The sequence below is a fragment of the Argopecten irradians genome, chromosome 6 (assembly GCF_041381155.1).
Source record: "Argopecten irradians isolate NY chromosome 6, Ai_NY, whole genome shotgun sequence".
Lineage (NCBI taxonomy): Eukaryota > Metazoa > Mollusca > Bivalvia > Pectinida > Pectinidae > Argopecten > Argopecten irradians.
This window is the reverse complement of record NC_091139.1, coordinates 21777495-21799739: the sequence shown is the minus strand read 5'-3', so window position 1 is coordinate 21799739 and position 22245 is coordinate 21777495. Positions and strand designations below refer to the sequence as shown.

General features: G+C 35.8%; 1 protein-coding gene and 1 long non-coding RNA gene across 3 annotated transcripts; both read left to right on the top strand.

Annotated features, from left to right (window-relative positions):
* The first annotated feature begins 622 nt into the window (after positions 1–622).
* Positions 623–5172, top strand: LOC138326311 (uncharacterized). The gene is made up of 5 exons (XM_069272430.1): positions 623–761; positions 1005–1063; positions 3275–3462; positions 3791–4506; positions 4769–5172. Exons 1-5 carry the CDS (start codon positions 705–707, stop codon positions 4772–4774), a joined length of 1026 nt encoding a protein of 341 aa, XP_069128531.1. The 5' UTR covers positions 623–704; the 3' UTR covers positions 4775–5172.
* Positions 5173–7386: 2214 nt separating this feature from the next.
* LOC138325329 (uncharacterized) lies at positions 7387–12349 on the top strand. Of its 2 annotated transcripts, XR_011208767.1 has the most exons (3): positions 7387–7512; positions 11068–11487; positions 11840–12349. It is a non-coding gene; the product is annotated as an uncharacterized lncRNA (long non-coding RNA). The 2 variants fall into 2 exon arrangements; XR_011208766.1 differs by lacking the exon at positions 11840–12349 and having other exon boundaries at positions 11068–11605.
* Positions 12350–22245: the final 9896 nt, after the last annotated feature.

Below are 22245 nucleotides of genomic sequence, written 5' to 3'. Positions count from 1 at the left end.
CGGCTTCAACACTTGGTCACCGATCTATGCTCAATTCCAAATCGAAACCTGAATAAAATACTGTTTAATTAAACTAAGGCCAACTAATTCAAAGCCAACTAAACTAATGCCAAATTATGTGTATACGAATTCCTTGTATTTTAAGTACGCAATGAAGCTTTTACATAAATTCTGATTATAATTCATGAAACAGGTTTCAAAGGGTGCTAGCTAAAAAAAATGTATTTTATTAATGTATTATTTTATACGTATATGAGACATAAGTTAATTCTTGGATATGGACGTATTCGAACTGATCCGAAGTCAATAAGGTTTTCTACCGGATAACTGTCAAAATACACTTTCTTTTTTGCACATAGTTATGTACTTTGTATTTATCTTAAAATACTTTAATGGTGTTGTGTTTGTCACTTCATTCAAACGAAACCCTTCATCAGTATTCGGGTCTGGAATCGACAATCCCCAGAGAGACGTTTTGCCATGGCCTGACCGAGGAGATTCAATAAAGGTAAAACAGTTTCAATCTATTAGTTACAAATATTATGACGTCACAATGACTATAGGGCCAGTTCGGCCTTGGTATCACGTGTTATCAACTATGACGTCATAGTTAAAGTGATGTCATTTAGTTACATTGTTGACTACCAAGCCTTTGTGCAGCTTTCTTCATCACGTTCTTAATTTGACTTACAATATCTTCTAATATGGGTAAATCCTTCAAGCAGAGACTTCAAAGCCTGTGTTTTCCTTGTTCTCGCACGGTAAGGCAAATCATATCATTATACCAATACGTTCTTAGGGATAAAATTTCTCAAATTAAGGTCTGGACTAAGAAAACCTTAAAAATCTTCATAGCTCTAGTGAAAGTTTTTTTTCAGGAATCTCGAGGATCCGTGACTAGATCTTGATTGCATTATCTCTTTGTTACATGTAATATTTAACTGACATTATACGTTGTATTGCATATAAATGAGTGATCTGTGAACGTTTGCTTTTCAATTTAGCCTCAACCAGAACCAATTCCTGCAGTCGCTAGATCACCAAGATATCTCTGGCAAGCAAGGTAAGAAACATTAGTTCATTTTCGCTTCTGTTTTTGTTCCATATCTATTTATTTCTCGTTTCCCTACAAAATTTCCCGGATTAACATTACGAATAACAGTTAAATACCCATGAAGCTGAAATAATGGTCGAAAAACTTCACATCAGCGGGACGATCCCTATTGGTCCTCTGTACCGTCGTGTGAAGTGAAGTTAGCGAACTACAGCACCACTCATATAAGCATATTATTTGTAACAGGACAGAAGTTGATTTAGTTACATGTGCGGAGTTCGAACCTGCGATCTCCGAACATTAGCCGGATGCTCTACCGATTGATCGGTAATCGCCCGTTCATTCCCGCTACCTTTTCACTATCAAGTAAATTAGTTGGTTTCCATTAAGGAGATCAATTACACTATGTTCCCGGCGACCACGGTAGCCCCGTTTGCCCGAAACGTGGTGCGCCGTGGAATTTTGGCTATTTTTGCCTCTGTATTCAAGTTGAGCTAGGTCTTGTGAAGTTTTGCCTCGGTGTTTTACGGATTACGTGGTGGACCGTGGATATAGGGGAAAGTGCTGTTCCCGGAGGTTAAAGGTACACTACGGCTTTAGCACGGTCTATCAAGGATACCACTACGTTCTCTCTAGGCCTGTTACGATCTGATGAGGTCTGCTACATTTTACACGTTTTGATCAAGCTCCGATACGTTTTTCACGGTCCGCCAAAGCTTACTAGGGATGAAAGTCTGATGCCGTGCTTTTTGGATCAAATGAAACAATACTTATTGCCGAAAATGTCATTTCAAACTCGTTTTGATTACAAAATGTGTTTAAAGAAAAGAAAATCTTAATTATATTTGGTATAAATATACAATTATTATAGCCAAGTGTGTCTACGCAAATATTTTTTTTCTGTAATGGTTCCCACTTAATCTAGCTTTTGCAATAATAGCTTTGGTATACTTTGATGGTTTAAATGTGTTTGATAATGACTATTTCTATTTATTAATACAAATAATTTCATGAAGTAGCAAATATGTACCAGGCCAGGCAATGATACTCTATTATATATTGCTTGCAACGTAAGACCGTAATAAGACGTAACACGCCGTATCACGTCGGTATTTCAACCGCTACAAGCCGTGATGTGCCTGGACAGAACGTATCAAAGCGGTTATCATTCACCTTGACTTGCCGTCAAAACCTTGACAAACCTGGACGAAACGGCACAAAACGTGCAGCCAATCTGCATCAACCGTGATAAAACGTGGAAAAAACGCAACAGAACGTCACAAAACTTGAAATCACCGTGAGATTCCGGGGAACGTGCTTGCTGCCCGTTCCACCACGGACCGTCTGAAAGTTTTGTTACGGCCTCATACGCGCTGTTACGTTTTGTTACGTCAATCCCGTTTTATTACGTCCTGTGGCGTTCACCATCTGTACCGTGGCTGCCGTGGCAAATTTTTTGACAGTTTAAAAATCTGTCACGGCATCCACGGTAATCACGACCGCTCACGTTTGTTTATCACGTCCTTCTGCGTTGTCTCACGTTGTCTCGCGATCACCACGTTTTGTCCACGGTGGCCTGAAACGGGGCTGCTGTGGCCGCCGGGAACATAGTATAAACCTAGCATAACAAAATTTGTAAAAGTCGGGATTTTATCAGAAACGTTATAAACATAGAGATTGTATACTCCTTCATTGCCTTTGCTAATGTCAGTCAGACATTCGGGTTATAGATATTTCCCTTGGTTAATTACTTTTAAGTGCATTCGTTCAAACATGATATTTTTGTATATGTAAAACTTTTCACATTATATCATGATCTGATTTTACCAGTTTTTCTGATCAACATGTTTTAATATAATTTTGAAAGCATGAAAATAAGCAATATGATTTTACTGGGTTTTTCGAAAATTAGACATTCAAAACAAAACTTATTAAAATCAAATTGTTCAGAAGGTGATGGTTAGTATAGTATTAACGGTAAGTTAATACATTTTGTGACTCTGTAAAGTTATCAATTTCATGTAACATTCCCATTTTAAAAATTAAAACCGTATCGGGAAGGCAAAGACCCTTTAAGGGTATATCTAAAAAAAATTGGCATATACAGAGGTATAGCTGCCGATCATACAGTATAAGAATGGCGGAGTTGTCAGTCTCTAATATAAGTCTCTGATATTATATCATCACTTTGATAATGAAATTTGTTTTCTGTTCCTATAGTCGCCCGTACATCTCAGCAAAGTCGGCCGGAAGTATCATGGCCATATCTGGTATAGATCTGACCACTGTTTCCCATGTGATGCGCCCTACACCAGTTACCCTACCTCAGAAATCCTCTCTGTCCCAGCTTTTGTTCAGTCAGCCCAAACCAGCACCAAGACCAAAACCTGAACTAGTAACTTTGGATGGTAAGTGGCGCTACGTTCTTGTTTATTAGTCTACTTCATCGGCTAATATTTTTGGTAGGTTTGTTGTTATACACTGTACACATATAAACCTCTTTATCAGTTGATGGCATTAAAGATGGTCACGTGATATGCTGAGATTGATGAGTGCATGGTATTTTGGAAGGCTACGGTATGTTTGTATTGTATTAAGATGTCCCGAATGAAGCTCTAAGATATGGCCCGATTAAGTAGCGCTGTCTCACTGAAGCATACTGTCATAAACACTGAAAAGAACATCCTACCTGAATGAACAGACATATAAAGGTAGATCACTGTTGACGTTTTTCAGGTTATCAAGACACGATAATCCGCGGCACGATCTGCCAGGACAGCGTTGGGCCTCTGTTTGTAAACCGCCAGTGTACCACCATGGCTTACCAGGCTCTGGCTTACCAAGCCGTGAAGAATCAGCCGGACAACTGGACATCAAAAGACGTCAATACAATTATCCGCATGGCCCATCGACAGCACGCACGGTTTAGGCTCACTGATAAAATCAGCGACCAGATAGATGGAAAAATAGGAATTTACCAGCTTCCGGCTAAATATATTATCAAAACAATTCCACAGTTTATGGTAAAGAAACATGACGACGCCTTCTCTGAAGTACCGGAAGTGACCGCAACATCTCTGTCATGCGTGGACGGATGTTATGAGTACACGGACAGTGACATAGCCGAAGCGCTATCCGGAGTATCACCAGAATTTCCAATATTTATGGAGAATGCTTTTAAAGCAAACCGTGAGGAATCTGTCAATATGATCCTGACCATTGGTGAGACGTCTGTGGCGGTATGGAGGAGGAGAAATGATGACCGACTTTGGCTGTTTGATAGTCACCGTCGGGGACCAAAGGGAGACTTTCACTACGGTACCACAGAGACAGAAGACCAAGGTTCTGCCCTTGTTCGTTCCTTTAAAGATCTGGACGCTCTGATGACTCACCTTACCACACAGTATGGAACCACCTTCCAATACAGTGCCACACTTCTCAGTTACGATGTGGTAAGTTTTATATTAAATCTATTACAATATCAGTCGTATTAGTCTTTATCCGGAGCTTCATAGTCCTCCTCAACCAAATCACACTGTTTACGTAATGTGATAAAGTGTTTAGTATTGTGAATTAAAATAATAAATGAAAGTAATATTTGAATTGTTGGTTTTTACGAATGTAAGTTTGAATTGAACATGTCATGATCATCGATCTATATATTTCTCATTTGCATCTTTTCACGAACTATTGGTTTCTACTTTTTCCTAACAGGACTGAAACTACATTCTAACAGTTATACGGAGGCGGATAAAGGGAACAACAGCAGCCAACATCTTACAGGATGCCGTAATGTTGCCTCCACCGGACGCTTCGTATTAATCTGAAATCCGACACAAAACCCTGTGTCTCCGTTATCCGCGACCAACAGTTCTGATCAGATGCCAGACCGGAAGAGGAGAGCGCCACATGAAACCAAAACTTGTGACGTAGAGAATGTTACAGCGCACAAAACTTTATGTCTAACGAGTCTTTACTTATGAAAATGACGGATGTGCTTGTATACAATCACTGAAGAATGTTAACATGTTAGAAACATGTCAAATATATTGGAATCAAATGACTGAAGCTAACACCATCAAAAGACAAACACCTCTTTGCTTCCAGAAATAAATTTAGAGTCAAATATGTTCATTGTATATTTCAAAACTTATTAAAGAATATGTTATACCCTAATAAAGTGATTTCATATTAAATTTGAAATTATTTGTTGTTTTGCTTTAGAATTAAAATCAACACAATGAGCATGTAGAGAATACTAGCCACTGTAAAGATATGCCGTCTTTATGTATCCCTCTGATGAGCAGCAGATAGACATGGACTGTTTCCTTTTATATCGGATCAGAAATCTCACGACACAATAAAAACCAGTGTTAGAGATTAAATCTTTACAGCTTTCGTTTTCGATATGATCTTAATATCACATTTTGTAAAGCTTGTTACCAGACAAACGCGTCAATTAGGCCCTTCACAATTATTTTTTTCTGGACTACAATTGGTATGACGTGCATTGATTTTAAACCACGAATGGCGTTGGTATATTACATAAGCCCATGTCAGCATTGAGGAAACGTCCTTCTGTGTTAACAACTTCACAGTTTCAGATATATTGTGACTTGTGTCAGAATAAAACTGCTCCTGCTACGTATATGGAGTAAAACATAATTTCTCATTTGCCTTTCCCTCGTGCTTTCTTGCTTGTTTACACTATACATTTACCATAGTCTGCATTCTACTTTTCAGCTTAACCGATAAACTCTACAATCTCAATCCTACCGGAAGTCGCTTAGACGCCATATTTATTTTGTAAAGATGAAAAAAATACAATTTCATAAAAAGTTTTACTGATAACGTAACTGCCAGTAATGGATGAAAAATTTAATTTACATGCCACCATTTTGTTATGCTTACCTTTGATCTTTAACGAATCCAAAGGTACTTGTCATCATCCTATACGGAAGCGTATTAGGTTCACATAGAAAAATAGTTTTCAGGATATCAAAAAATTTAATATGGCATCCGTCACTTTATTTTTCAGGCAATAGGCAAATGGCGGCCAGCAGAAAATGAAGTCGCGGCCGCCAAATGAAATATTTTCGTTAACCTGAAAAAATGTTTTCCTATGCGAACCTAATAATTTCCCGTGTCATTCAGTTATCGTAGATAACCTATGTTCGTAATATGGCACTTCCGATGCCTTGATAAATACAAATAACGGCATTGCTAAATGTTTTCGAAGATGTTTTTTACAGTATCGTACGGCGGCGTATTAGGGCCACTACAAAATTTTAGTATCGCATTGCTGAGTCGCGGCAAACTTTTTAATTAAAGACCCAAAATATCTTTACTTGCTATCGTTTGATTTGTATTAAAACACAACGGAGATATCTACGGATCTTCTGAGTGTCCCCAAATGTTCTGATTGAGTTTTGACTCCTAAATATATATAAATTGTACGTGTATACGCATCTTCTAAGAAGAAAGCCTATCTATTAAGAAGAAAGCCTATCTATTCATAGGATATTTATCGACACTAATTTCATACTCAACGCCATAGACCACACATGATAGCGTATATAATTACTATATACTCAAGCTTTTAAAAGACGTTGTGCATCAGTAGATTTTTATATTTTTAGTTTTTTTAGTAATTACTATATATATACACACATATATTTGCTAGGTTAAATAAGTACTAACTATCATTACAGTTAAAAATGAAGCAGAAGAAGTAATGGAAACGAGGGGATGTTTCAAGTCAGTTTCACAGAATGAAGTCCTATGTTTTTGTGGTCGCCATACATTATGATGAAATTATTATTGAATGAGTCTGTTCCTTGGTCAGGGCATGTAAAAGTTTGTGTATGGTTGGATGGTTAGCAAACACATAAACCGTGTGCATGGTGATGGAAACGAAGTCGACAAATTTTCAGTTTTCAAAAAGGTCATGCACAAGGAAAGGTCAAGATGAATGGGATCGCAAAATTGGCATTAAAAACAAATACATGTATGCCAAAAATTAAGTTCATTAATAAAGATTGGATTTGAAAAAAAAACAGGTTAGCAATGTAATGTTCTGCTTTTATAAACTTGGGAATACTTTTATCAAAATATCACAGTAACCTTAACACTTTTTAATTCAGAAAGAAAAGTAGTTGTCATGTCTATTCGAAACAATGTCTATACAACTAAATAATTTACTTTTATTGAATGAAACTCTGGCAAGTCAATATGCATACACATATATATTCAGTACATGCCTATGTACAATACAAATACGTCAATATCTTTTAGTAAGAAAACAAACATGATCACGACGGTCACGTGACTGGCGACAGATGCAACTTATTGAACGCCTTGTCAAATCGGTGCAATATCTGATAAACAAAATGTCTGCCTACTTCCCGAAATGTTACTATCAAGATGAAAATGTATTGCTACTGTGAACATTGACAGAGGTAAGTATAGCATATATATATAGGTCGGTTATAGGTAACGGAAGGGGGTTTTGATAACTGTCCACGTAAGGTTAGAAATCATTGTAACACGTTATATAATATTAGGAGAGAAGATACCTAGTATGCCCAAACATAGCTTTAAGTGTATCATCGGTCATTTCTAAGACAAGCATGGTGTTATTAAATGAAACATGAAGAACGATGTCACAAGTATTTATAATTTGATCGAATAACACCTTTATACTACAGCGGTAGGGTCTTAGTATTACAGGGATCACCATAGCTAGGACACACACACATTCTGTCCACACATCTTACCACGTCTGTAACGGCATACTGTGTAAATGTTTTTTCTGTGTCACAGTAAATTACTTTTTTCATCCCTCGGCTCCCATGATGGAAGTGACCTTGGTCTTTGATGGGACAATTATCCTTAAACTATATCATGTTATCATGTAACCCTCAACCCCCTCTAACCCCCTCCCCTCAGGGCGTGCTGTACGCGATGACCTTAATTGATCTGTCAAAAAGGTCATCCGTCACTTTATTGATGGTTATATGCTTTTTATATCAAAATTTAAATCCGGATTTTATATCGTGTGTTCCACCATCTGTATTTCTTTTAAGTTATATATGCGTTGGTTTTCATACCCATAATTCAAGAAGAGCTTTTAATATGTTATTCACCACCAAAGTTACCAAAATTTTGAGAATCACAGTACTTACAATGCATAGGTTTTAATTTTACAAGCAAAAATAAGGGCTAAAAGTGATTTAAACTTGAGCTTAATTCATCAAACCTTACGGATTTCAATAGATTACTGAAACAAAATATAACATGTCAAAAAATCATTCCAGCTATGGCACATAACTTTGACTTTATTTACCGGTGCAATCACAATTATAACATGGTCTAGGAAACCTTTCCATCAATCTTGTTTTGTAACTTTCGTGGCATTATTTTTGGCTGGGGTGAGTGTATAATCGCTCTTTAGAAAACAATATCAATACGATCTGTTACAATATTAAAATCTTGATTTTCTAAACAATGGATTCCAGTTTCCTTATGAAAATAGTTATTTCTTCCAAATCTGTAATCGTACTAATATATTCTAAGATAAAACAATTGTTCATAGTCCGGAGGGATCTGATCCGCCTTACGTATTGGCTGTCAGCCTAAACTGCTAAAATGGCTCCAAAACACCGAAGACGGTTAAATTGTCTGTAATTACTGATCTTTCTTTAAACCATTATCACTTGTGGTGTAGACAAATCGTTTTAACTGCTGCCAATGTTGTAGAAGGAAACATCCCCCACTAAGTAGACGTATACGTACTTTTGTTTTGAAAATTTCCACAACGCCCATGTTTTTTTATTAGATATGTATTTAATTTCATCTTTGGAGTGTTTTCAAAAATGGCGAATTTTCGTGCATTTTTAAATCCAATACAGGATCAGGTCTGTGAGCCTCCCAACAATTTAGATTTATTTATTCGCAACACTGTTGTGATTTAGAGTAATAAACTTTTTCCCGTCGAATTTTTCACAGTCCATCGGCTTCAATCAACCCAAAAATCTAAATACCTGACTGTTCATTAAAGCTCGAATTCCTATAAATGTTCAGACTATAGACTCTCATATTGGTTAAAGAAACACATGATGGCATTTCATTTTCATTGCTGCATTCAAACAAAGGGCAATAACTAACACATGACGTAGAGAGAGAGAGCGCACAAGCCTTAGCGTTGGAGATAGCGCTTTCAGTTCGTTTTTAATGCATTTACCGACGTGGTCAATAAGCATAAGGGTCCACAAAGGTCATTGGACTATCTCCAGACACTGACCACTTGTCTTACACACTGACCCTTTGACCTTGGGATTAAAAACATAAAACAGTCGAACTACATCATGTATCATTACTGCATGGTGTCTCGGGGAATATCAACTGGGGATGGTTAGCTTTACGTCCACGTTGTAGACGTGTCTTAAAGTTAGTTGATGATTTCATTATGTGAATTGTAAAGGAATCCAATTAATACAAACTTATGAATAGGATAACTGTTTATTTCTTATGTAGAAATCTTCTATTTTGTGCCGTCGATGTCATAAAGGATCCAAGAAGATGAACCAAGGTATAGACAAGCACACATCTAACTTAAAGGCATGTCTGTATGTTGATGGGGACATGAAACGAGGGGTAGAAAATGTAAAATCGGACAAGAATGTCTGACCGAATTTCAAGTAAAATATGTGCGAAAGAAATAGGAAACCAGCAGATCCTATAACAGAAAATTTTTTTGTTCTGCAAACTTGCCTGCTTTAGACAAAAACGTGATTTTAATTTTAGCTTTGGATCTTTTTAAATTAATCAATTTTCCTTTTGTTGTGTTTGCTGTTTTATATATTTAGATGTATGTGTCGATTAGACGCACACATGTGATATATCATTATTATAAAGTAAGGTCTCAGAGCTTAACTAACGATCACAATGCCTTGTGGGTGGAAGGCGTTGTCAATACCGGGACGACGTGACCTCCAAATTAATCTCGCCCTGAGTCAATTTCAATGACAGTATGAATTATGCCCCATCACCATTAAGCCGGGCGTTACCGACAGATTCTAACCTCGATCGACCTCACACTGACAGTTTTCTATCAATTAGTGTTTAAAGCGATCTAAACAAAGTACTATCAATACACATAGTACAAGTAGCTTTCCTTAAAATCCTCTATTCTAAATATGGGTTAGGAAATAAGAAACGTAAGAAATATAAGAAATATATTTTTAAAACCTTATTTTTCAACTTCCATTTGTGTATTCAAACACATAGACAGCATTCAGCTTGTCAATACCAACGTACCATAGGTCTATTCGAGATCAGTCCGAAATTCCTTTGAGCACTGTGCCAAGTTTTGATCATCTACCATATTAGACAGCATGACATAGAGGCAATGACTACATATTTATTTTAAACACGTGCAATCTTTAACGAAAACACACTCTGTAAATTGTGACATCTCTATGTGGAAATGCGGCGAGGACAGGTGAAATACGGAAGGCCTAACACAGAAACTGTCACAGGTACACAATAGGTAAAATGCTTCCTGTCATTGATGTCAACATAACAAGGATTTGTAAGGCATTTTGGGTCAGTATGTAACATATCGCTGGGGAGGTAAAGACACGTTAGGGGGATACAAAATCCGGTGACGCTCAGTCTAGTACATTTGATAATTGATACGTTTTGTACGAGTAATAATAGGTACATGGTAATTAGTATTATTGCTCCTCTTCTTGCTTTATATAGCCACTCCCTCGCTGTCTCTCTACTGTAATAAATATAGAATTTATTTTTGTATCCATGTCAGCCTTTGCACTATTATGTGCCCGTCTTGTTTGCGATAAAACATTATAAAGGCTAGAATGACCGTGAAATTACACGTCTGGCACGACAAACATGCCTTACAACCCTCAATTACACGAACAATTACAGTGTGCATAGCAATGCATCCATCCCTTCGTTTTCATTCAATACATTTTATTTTAATTTTGTAGGCACAAAATATTATCAATGGCTTCCTCCTCCAGAAATGACGTACAATGTTGCTGTTTGGAGTGCTTGTCGAATCCGGGAGATCTCATAACTTTCATTGCTTCTGTTTTCATGATTCTGGGTCTCGTCTTCATGACAATCGGATATGTTGTTCCACGAGATTATGATTTCAATCCATATGCACCGGCCAGGGAAATGGAAGCAATTGAAATTTATTTCGCAAATCTTTCATATGATTTGGACGTGGTAATCACCGCTGGAATGGGCTTTGTCGCTTTCGGTGGAATACTTATGACGTCAATGGTGACGTATGAAATGTATCTACGAATTACAGAGGAAGATGACGACGACGGAAGTTACGTGCAGTTAAAGTCGTACAAAAGACAGCCATCTTACGGATCAGCTGAAGTCACGAGACAGGGGTCAGTAAACCATCGTGACCCTGAGATGACCCCAAGACAAGGGTCAATGAAATCTCACAACATCGAAAGGTCTTCTACACAAAATCAAAGATAACTGAGTAAATTGTATATAATAGTATCATGTTCATTTTGTTATATTTTATAATATGACTTAGATAAAAATCACAAAATAATTGTGTTATGTCAACAATCATTTATGTTCAGGCTATTTAACAGATAGCGAAAATTAACAAAACAAAAAAAAACAAAAAAAACATTTCAGTAAAAACTATCTCGTCTGATGGCGATGGAATCACATTTTGATTTGAAAAGTCCTAAAATGTATTTCAATGAGCTATTTTTCTTTTTATAGCAATGGTGAGCTTACGGGACTTCGCTGATGTTGCTTGCTTGTCGTTTACGCTGTGAAAACATAATATCAACTATTCATTCGATGATACTTTCAGATCTGTTATAAAGTTTTGGACCCACTTTAATAAACATTTCCTTAACTACAGTATAAGGAATTCCTTAACTTTGAATTCCCGATAGGAAAATAAGGAAAAATCTTAAGTTAAGGAGTCTTCCTTAAAATCCGTAATGCGGGAGTTAAGGAAAATCATAAATTCAGCGATTCCTTAAATTAAAGGAATGTTAATGTAAATGAAACTAGGCCCTGTTGTATAATAAGTCACTTCTCATTATAATAATATGGTGTTAATTAATAAGCGCTTGTAAGTGTAGTATTTCAACATCGTCGTAGTGTAATATTACTATCTCTCTTTATCATAGCATTAACATGGATGTATGACTGTTGTTTGCACCCGAGTAAATGTATGTAAATCTCCAGGTGAATGCATGTATCAATAAAGGATGATTAGTGTGTTGTTATCTTACCTTAATATTTCGGAATTCTTCTATATACCATTGTTCGACCAACAAATTGAACGACGAAGGTATATGTCCAACAAAAAACAGCCTGAGCAGACGACAAAAAAACTCCCGCCCTTTCACGCTGCAGCAGACGAAACACTCACGCTTTAGTGGAGAAATTATGTATGTTATCCAATTGTGCATGAAAACTGTGGTTTACAACACGGCTATTTTAAGTCGTTCCTCAGATGTTTTAAGCGAGTTCCTCGCAAAATGACAATGTCACAGTTCGCTCCAGAAAAACTGCGTGCGATCGTTATAAATGCTGCGTAGCAGAGACACTTTTCGATTGGTAAAATATTTGTGTTGCTTACACTTAATTGTCGTTTATATCTAAGGATCCGTGTTTACCTTGACTTATTACAGGTGTTATGCCCATTATGGCAAACATTAATTCACTTTTATAACATCAATTTTATCAAGAAACAATGAGTACTTTGAATAATGGCTCTAGGCCAGTTGTTGATGACCAGTTGTTGATGAGACTGATAATTTTGTAGTGTTGCAAAAATTATTAATTTGCCGTTAATACTACACTCATAATGACCTTCTGAACAATATAATTAAAATAAATTAAATGTTAATTTCCATAACGCGGGTCGTAATATGTTTCCCGCCGTTACAGAGGTAACTTGTAATGTCGGTCAATGAAATTCCACGCTAGCCTTGTGATAATTTCGTCTTCAATAATTCTCTGTCGTTTGTGTAATTATGTAATCAATCGCCTGATTTTCATAAAGAGGGTGTACATGTATAAATATTTACATTTCCGTTTTCTCTTTGCTCTATAACCTTAACAACTGCGAAATAACTTACATCAGATTAGGCTTATTGTATCTGTATTGACTAATCTTCAATATAATGCATGTATGAATGTAATGTAAATCTTAAACTATATATAAGAAAATAAGATATTTAACAAATATTTTATAAATGGGATCAAAAAAGGTATAGTTAATGTAGAAATATGTTTTGTGTACTCTCTGAATTTGACACCATTTTTCGCCATATTGAAGCCAGCTGTTCTGGGATTCCATCGATCATTCTGCTGTTCCAACAATCTTATAACATTGAAAACACATAGTTTTATCTTATCAGAACACTTAATTTAAATTAAATGGTTGGTCGGAATGTATATATAAGGAATGATTTTTATTTATTTTTTTTTTTGTTTACTGGTGTGTAAATTGCACACCTAAATGCCGAGGGAAACAGTTAATATGGTTGGTCTCAACACCGAGGGAAAGAGTTTTGACTGCTGACTGAAAAGGCATGAAACAACTGTTTTGTTACCTGAACCGCAGACTTAAACTTATCACTGAGCTTCTGGTGAAAAAGACTTTCACCGAAAGAATACATTTACATGTATATATAATGAGTCAGGTAACAATTCAACATGACGCGCGTTAGCGCGTCATTTAAAATATCTGTATAAAAAAAAGCAGTTTACACACCAGTAAACAGCAAAAAATAAAAAATCATTCCTTAAATAAACATTGTTTCACGCATGATCATTATATGTGAATAGAGTACTTATAAATATTCCCATAGACTAATGTCAATCACAGCTGTCCACTTATTATATATTTTTATAACATACATAGGGATTCTAAAGAGATTCATGCGTATGGACTTGTGCATTACTGTACGAATACTGTTGAAGAGATGAAGCGGTTTAGTACCATTTATTAACAATAACCACTGAGTGTGATAGGAATGGTTTGTCGCCATTTAGAGTGACCTGATAGGAGGTCTGCAGTGTTCGATAGTAGGTGCCAGTGGATAGCTTTTTAAATTAGTTCCGCTGTCACAAGGAGACACAACACAATTTCCGATGGCTTCTAAAACATATTGCAATGCATAATTCTCACAGAGGAGACACGCATCAAATGAGCTAAATTCTGTGAGGACATTCACACACAAAAAAAACCTTAAAACATGCTGCAGAAAAGCAAGCAGGGCACGAATATGAGTATGGGCAACCTCTCTTGCTAAGAATATCTACAAACTTTCAAAAAATAAAGAAAATACAGATATTCAAATCAAAAGTTAAGTTGAGACAGTGTCAAGTGAGGGACAAGGACGAAATTTCGCTTACATGTCGTTCGTGTCGCTTGCTATAGACATGTAAACTTAGCAGACATGAAACATGGCCCTGGTATCTGTATACAAACACGATACTACATGTCGTTATTTAGTATGTAAGAAACTGATGACCAGTATTGAGTAAGCGGTTCGCCGACGACTACAAACCTACAGCCCACAGTAGAGTGGTTTGATCCGGCAATCTGCTCCAGTTATCACACATATGGTTTGAATTTACAAAATTCTTAACCAACAGGGAAAAAAACTTTTTTCTCTAGATTATTTTTTAGTAAGTGTTAAACTTGATATTGTTAAAAACGAAATATATATCGTTGTGAAATATTTATGTGTTTTAAAGTGAGTAATCAGTCTTCACAATCAAAACAAGCATGTCTTTAAAATGTCTTTCTTGACTGCCTATCCGAACTGTTATTCAGTAATCTATTTTCATTTTTCAATCATTGACTAGTGGCATAATACCATACAATGGTGAGCAGATAGCTAAGGTACTCAATACTCTATTACAATCTATTCATATTTTATTCGCCATTTCGAATTCAAGATAGACTCGAGTACTGGCAGTGATTCGATAGATTTTCTCCTTTACGAATAGAATTTTCCACAATATTTCTGGTCATATTCAAGGATCACTATACTCACATAATTTAAATATAAATTAATGCAATTTAGATGTTATTTAAGGATTAAAGTCTCTTTCTGGTGGTTCTATCGAAGGATAAAGTTGAGTAGGGTATCGATATTTGGAATGGACCGCGAAGCGGTCCATGAAACAAATATCGATACCCTACTCAACTTTATCCTTCGATAGAACCACCAGAAAGAGACTTTAATCCTTATATTTACAGTCTTAACTATTATTTTCATAGCTCAAAATTTACCCTTAATAGTGTTTTATGGCATTTATAAGACTAAAATTGAATTATATCGTTTGGTTCCGACAGGCATTTCGAACAGCCACTTGAAGTGGCGGAAATTCCCGCCAATTTATCAATGAACATACCAATAAAATGAGTTCCGTCTGATGAAGCATATATCTGAGGTTTTCCCGGTATGGAACTATAAATCATTTTATTTATCTGTTGTTAAAAACACCATGGTGCAAAGCAGTTTGGTTTTAATATTTTGCTTCGTATGATTTCACACGCTTACACAATTCAAAACGTGGCAGGATATTTAACGTAGTTGTGACGCGGCGTCCGATTCAAACCGCCTGTGTCAAGGAGGTGTGACAAACAGAGAGTTTCTTCAATTTTGTGATCACTTGAGTTCTACTTAATCAGTTCACGTTTGAAATTTCTTGAATACACGGATGTTTACATAGTTCCATGTCATTCTTTCCGGATTTTAGAGATTTTCAAATGTATCGGACGTCGTTTCGAGGAACATGTACAAACACAGGTAGGCCCACTACTGTAAACGTTTACTGTACCGCTCTCAAAATGTTAGCTATATTTATATTGTTGTTTTAAACACTTCAATAAATATTAGAGGTATCTATTACAAGTATTGTAAAGCTACAATTGAAGGATTCCGTTTCATTGATATTTCGAAACACCCAAACGTACATTGTGTATGTAAGTCCTACTCTTGCCGATTCACAGTAGATTCTAGATAACGTACAGGACTTGTCTGTCCGCCGAGGTGAACAAAAATGCATTGTCGTGCTAGGTCGTTTTGGTTACACTTATCCAACTCAAATACTGACGTGTTCTGACATATCTTATCCATTCGCGTACAACCAAAGATGTTAAAAATACGAATATAATGTTGATCTAGGCTACATGTTGTAGAGAACAACACAGACTCACAGACACACAACATGTAAACATTGCGACGTCATCGGAATGTGCAAAACTGTACATTGTACAACATTGTTTATTTATCATACGCACGGAAGCATTGCTCAAAGAGGTACGGTAGTAACATAAACAATGTAACTTTTCTACATTTGTATTTACACACGTACATGTATATGTGTTCAAACCTATTTTGATACATGTACATGTTCATCGAACGTACGTTCGGTTACTGAAAACACCAAAAGTTTCTGATTTGGACAATCATAAATTCATCCGCGCGGCTCCAAATTGCGCGTGACATACTCAATTTATCGAGAAATAAAGTTGAGTAGCCTTTGGTTGAAATCAACGGGGTTTATACTATCAATTCACCACTGAATTTAGATTTTATTTACAAAAGTTTGACTGTGTCCATCATAAATATGTAATAATTTGATAATGACAGCAAGATGTACTTTTATGTTTCGCGCATGTTAGTAAAAATAAAACATTTTATATGGTATTGCAAAATCTCAGGCAGATACTGACTTATGTACTTATCTTGTTTATAGAAATATTTAAAGTATTTGTATATGAATGCAACAAAGCAGAGATTGTGAAGTATCCTGTCCCCTGCCGTCTAACCTCGTCACCCTGCCCAAACCCAGACCCTCCGATGTAGGTGGCCGGGTTACGGTCCCTTGTCATGACAGCTGTCCATGTTAGGAATGTCGAAAACATGACAAATTTAAAGGTTAGATGCACGAATTGTTTAAACAATACCGCATTACAATACAGGTTGTAGATTCTTACAAGAAGATGTCTAAAATTCGACTCGGATTGCGGATGGCCTCCCCGATCGTATCACTAACATGACGGGAGCGTTGTGGTTATATCTGTCAGTTTTAGGAAGCGTCAGTTATGACAGGTCCACAAAGAAGTGATCTCTCCTCCACCGATTACATGTCGTGTTATCAGTTCGACCTCCCATTCATAAATTATTATTTACGACCCACGAACAGCTTACAGGTGTCTTAATGACTAAAAATCAAATGTACATCCGAAATCGACCCTCATTCATTAGCACGTTACAGGGGTCTAAAACATTCCTTCACGTGCTCAGACCTCCATTGCATGTCGGGTCACCAATGATATCAAACGCTCGACTGCGCATGTCACTCAAAATTCAAAATTATATTAATCTTCCTTTACGAGAAGTTGGATATGTCTAGAATGTCTTCACGTACGAGCAGCCGTCACTAATGGGTATATAATATACTGTCAACGTTTAACTGTGTATAGAGAGCTTCACACGAGATCTAGAATCACTCGACCGAATTATCTGTCTCTTAAGATGAGCCATTATTACGTTTGATATGCTCATTATCTACGGTTTGTTTCTTGAGAATGAGCATATCAATATACAAAAAGTAAACAAAAAGTAGTTCATTTTAAGTGACAGACGATTCGGTCTAGACGGGGTCCTGAACGTTTGCTTGTTGTGGCATACCACACCAGGAGAGACAATACATGCATCTGGGTCATATATATATTTACCTGAATCACAAGAATGACACCCATCATTTAAACAAAAATAGAACTTACTGAAGTCAAGTGTAGAATAACGAAACATTATGAGTTGTTTTAGGACACCAATTCTTACTGGTCATGTTAAACTGTATGAAAGGTTTTAGATGTATTTACTGAAGTCCGGGTATTATGAAAAACTCAATTTTATGAAATTTCATGATATATATAAAATAAAACGCGAGCTTTGTCGTGAAAATAGACAGCCGTTTTAATAATAAAGAGATTAAATAAATATCATAGGCACAACCTTCAGAGTTTACAAGTTCAAAGCTCGTTAATTGTTTTTAGAAAGCTTTCTTCATTTATGTTGTGATATATGTTTAGGGAGATAACGTCTTTAAATATAATTGTTTCACAATCAATAAAGATACATTGTTCTTGAATTAATAGACAGCAATATTCTTAGATGCGGATAATTTCTACCAAGTTCAGAAGAATATCACATACACTTGAAAGTTGACGGCAACGAGAAGAGCTCACTATGAATTAACTCGGGTAATATTTATTTTCAATTGACAAAACATGCAAGTGTGACAAAACAATTCCGGCGAATTAACCATTCAACATTTCAGAGTAAACATATGCATGCAGTTAATGGAACATTAATGTTATCTACTAAGAGAAGACTTGTCAAAGCTTCGGGTTGACAAGTCAAAATGTTTTACTTGGGCTGAGATACTCCTGTCCACTTGACAGACTCATTTAAACTTTTATTATTTTATTATTCCTGTTAAATATGAGAGAAAATGTTTATCACATCTAATTGCACTGAAAGATCAAATTGCTTTTTACAATTGCCAAGGTACAATGATAAGAACAATTATTTATCCGTTCTTGGTATTTTTGGGGTTAAACTCGTAATTGTGTTTTAGTTTGAGAAATTGAGTTGAGATCTACTTTTTGACAACAATATAATATACTTTTTTATATAAAATACTTTAAGTTAGTCTAAAAAATAATTATATGTATCGATACGCTAAGAAGAAATATGTCATTATCACTAACAAAAACCCAATGTGATAATACATGGTTATCCATTTGAATACCAGTATGGTAGGTACTGGTATTCAATCCATGGTAAAATAATTATAACGTAAAAACTAAGTAATATTTAATTTTATACTTAGTTACCATGTTACAGTTATTTTTACAGCGGACTTTGAATGCCATTACCTACATTATATACCATACTTTATAGATTCCGAAATAGACCCAGGGTTTCTTTGATCTCTGTTTTATTGATAGCATCGGCCATACACAGATTATGTCGTAGTAACCATAAATTGTTCCAAAAGCCTTCATCAACTGCTGTCTCTAGAATCCCTTTAGTATTAGTTTTTTTTCCGATCCCATGTAACAAATGACATCGCGTTCTCAAAGCAATAGATTAGTTTTATTTTCACTATAATATAATTAATCTTATTTTTTATAACCATCACCAATCAACTACAATAATGTTATCCTCTAAATGTATTATTTTTGTAGGTTTTACATATATGATACTAATAAAATCTGTTACCTGTAAGTGATCGAGATCGGGTTATCTCAGTCGAGGGCTAAAGTTTTGTAACATAATCCCAACCGAGTGTTTATGGAGACATATTTAATTTTCAGAAGTGTCGACTAGCCAAACTGTCTCTCAGATAGACTACATAACCAAACGAAACAAATAATAGGAGGAAATAAAGCAATGGGATAGTGTAATCGACTTCATTACATTTATTCCATTTTCTTTCATTGCTACGTCACCGACATATAAGACACAAGGAAAATTTGTTTTAATTAAAACTAATTTTGTGTACTATCAACGGATAGCAATGTCGATCACAATCTGTATATACTTGTTTATTTCTGTTTCAGATTTTGTCGTTATTGTTGATGATTGCTGTTAGTAATAGTTACATTATTGCTTTATTTTGTTATCGCTCATCTTCAGGTTGTGGACAAAATCTTTCACGAGGGTTGAGATAACCCTATCGACTTGACAGATCCATGTTTGATTCTTTTTCTTCCATACTAAAAAGAAAATATGTGAAATTTCAGTTGCTTTCAAGCTTTTTCATCCCGTCCTCACCACAGGAACGTCGTTGTGTGTCAAAATTGATAACGTCATCGACAATGCATTCCGTCGTTACGCCACAGGTAATTGTTTATGGCGTATGAGCTGTACTCCCACTGTGTAAGATAGAGTTATCTTTTTCCTGTCTTTTTTCATGATGAAGTTCCTGGTGATTATGGCGCGATGAAAATAGCCGGAAAGTCATTGAATTTCCTGTCTTTTCTACTTAGTCATCTTCCATTTGAACCCAAAACAATGGTTTGCCATGCAGATTTCATGTGACAAGAGATGCAGGAACCGAATCAAATTCTGTTCAGAAACCTTTGTTTACATTTTTGTCCTATTTCTCATGGACAAATAAATGCATTGCCTGACTTGAATTGGTCAAACGATGCTTAAGAATATCATATAACGCACACTGCGTTCAAAGAGCGATAACTTCTGTAATTCTGAACGGTTCAAAACATACAAACTTATTCTTTGTAAATAGGCTTTGTTACAAACCACTTTGAAAAATTAACGCACTTTTGAAAAAGAGGGTTGTAGCGAGGGTATAGTGAGTGGTCAGTCATAATGCTCAGACTGTACAACACAAAACTTTGTGTATTCAGCATACTAAATACAAAGTTTGATAGTTTTGCACTCGGAAAACCACTCTAGCTTTTCTGGTAAACTCAGCGCTCAGCTACCCGCTTGCTATGAGTAAGTGGAAGTCGGTGTTATTATCAATGTTTCGAAAAACATTTTATTCAATATTTCATGCAGAAAACAAAACATTTTGCCTTCACAAAAGGCCTCTCATAATAATTTACAATGTCATAATTGTTTCCTCACACATGCATGACTCTTTCTTACAGTAATTTAACACACTTTATCCGAACTCTCATTATAAATATGCAAATTGTTGTTTTGAGATGATACATTTGATGCAAATGAAGTATTCTTACATTAATGACAATGCTTTGTAATCATTTTTCGATAAAAGCATCTTGTACATGGAAATCGACACAAATATTCGGCCGATGCAGAGATGGGGCCCCGGCAAGGGGCAATTATTGCAGCATCGCATTCGTCGTATTTTACATCAACCGAATCATGAAGGTTAAATACAAATAATCGTAACATAATTTCCCATTTAAAACCACACGAAAACGTTCCATAGAACGTCCATGCATGTAGCTGTCAGAGATGTGAAAATAAATTAGCTCATACATAGATATTTTACAAGTACAATATATGTGTTCAATTATTCGTGTAGTTTTTTGCAGAGATTTAATTAAATTATCTATGTCTCTGTTTTTTTTTGTTTTTTTTTTTGTAAACAATATTTGAGTTCTGGAGAGAGATGACATGAATGTCCAGCTGGAAGGAAAGAAACTTTTATGATGTATATGTATCGTACAATGTATATATGTAAACGTACATTCCATGTAGCTGCTATAGAATTACAACTAGGAAATTCTCTCAAACATTGATAATATTTAATTCTTCACATTCATGTAGGCCTATGCTGTGAGAATTAACACATCATATATATTTCCAGAAAACATATAGGCCTACATGTATGTTACTTTCCTTTTCTGTTGTTTCCTGTTCTTTTTTGTGCTCTGGAGAAAAAGATGATTGAGTTGAAGAAAAGTAATTAATTAAGAGAAATGTGTACCACAGTACTTTGTCTGTAGCCGAGGGGTTCTATACTGTTTTAATAGTCCAGTAATTAATAATTAAATTGAAAATTTCAAAATTAAGATGAAATTGTAAATTCCATTTTTGAATGAAGTGGTTCCCCTCCTTTGAGAGTACACAGTGTGTATACCCTTTTTGGTTTTTAGGAATAATACCTGAATAGGAACCTGAAATAACATGACAATCAATCAGGTATGTGTGTGTTGGGGGGTGGGGGTGGGGGGTGGGGGGCTAAAAGACAGAAGAATCATGAGGATGGGAAGTTGTAACTTGAGTGGGGGTTTGAAATATAGAAGAAATAGCTACAGATAACTGGAAGTGGAAGGGTGCTTTATCATTGATCTGGTCATTGCATATTTGGGGTTTACATGGCTTTTTTTTGGTTATTTAGTCTCATTGATTTTGGAGCAACTTTGAATCCATATGGTACTGTATATCTTTCTTTTTTCCATGTGTAGCTATTTCTTCTGTATTTCACCCTCCGCCCAAGTCACAACTTCCCAATAGGTACCACTTTTTTGTTGAGAACTCAAATCAAAGACAGATGTACATAGTACTACATACTACATTTTAGTCTATGTGTTTGTAATCACTGTTACTACAGTATTGATACATAAATGGTCTATG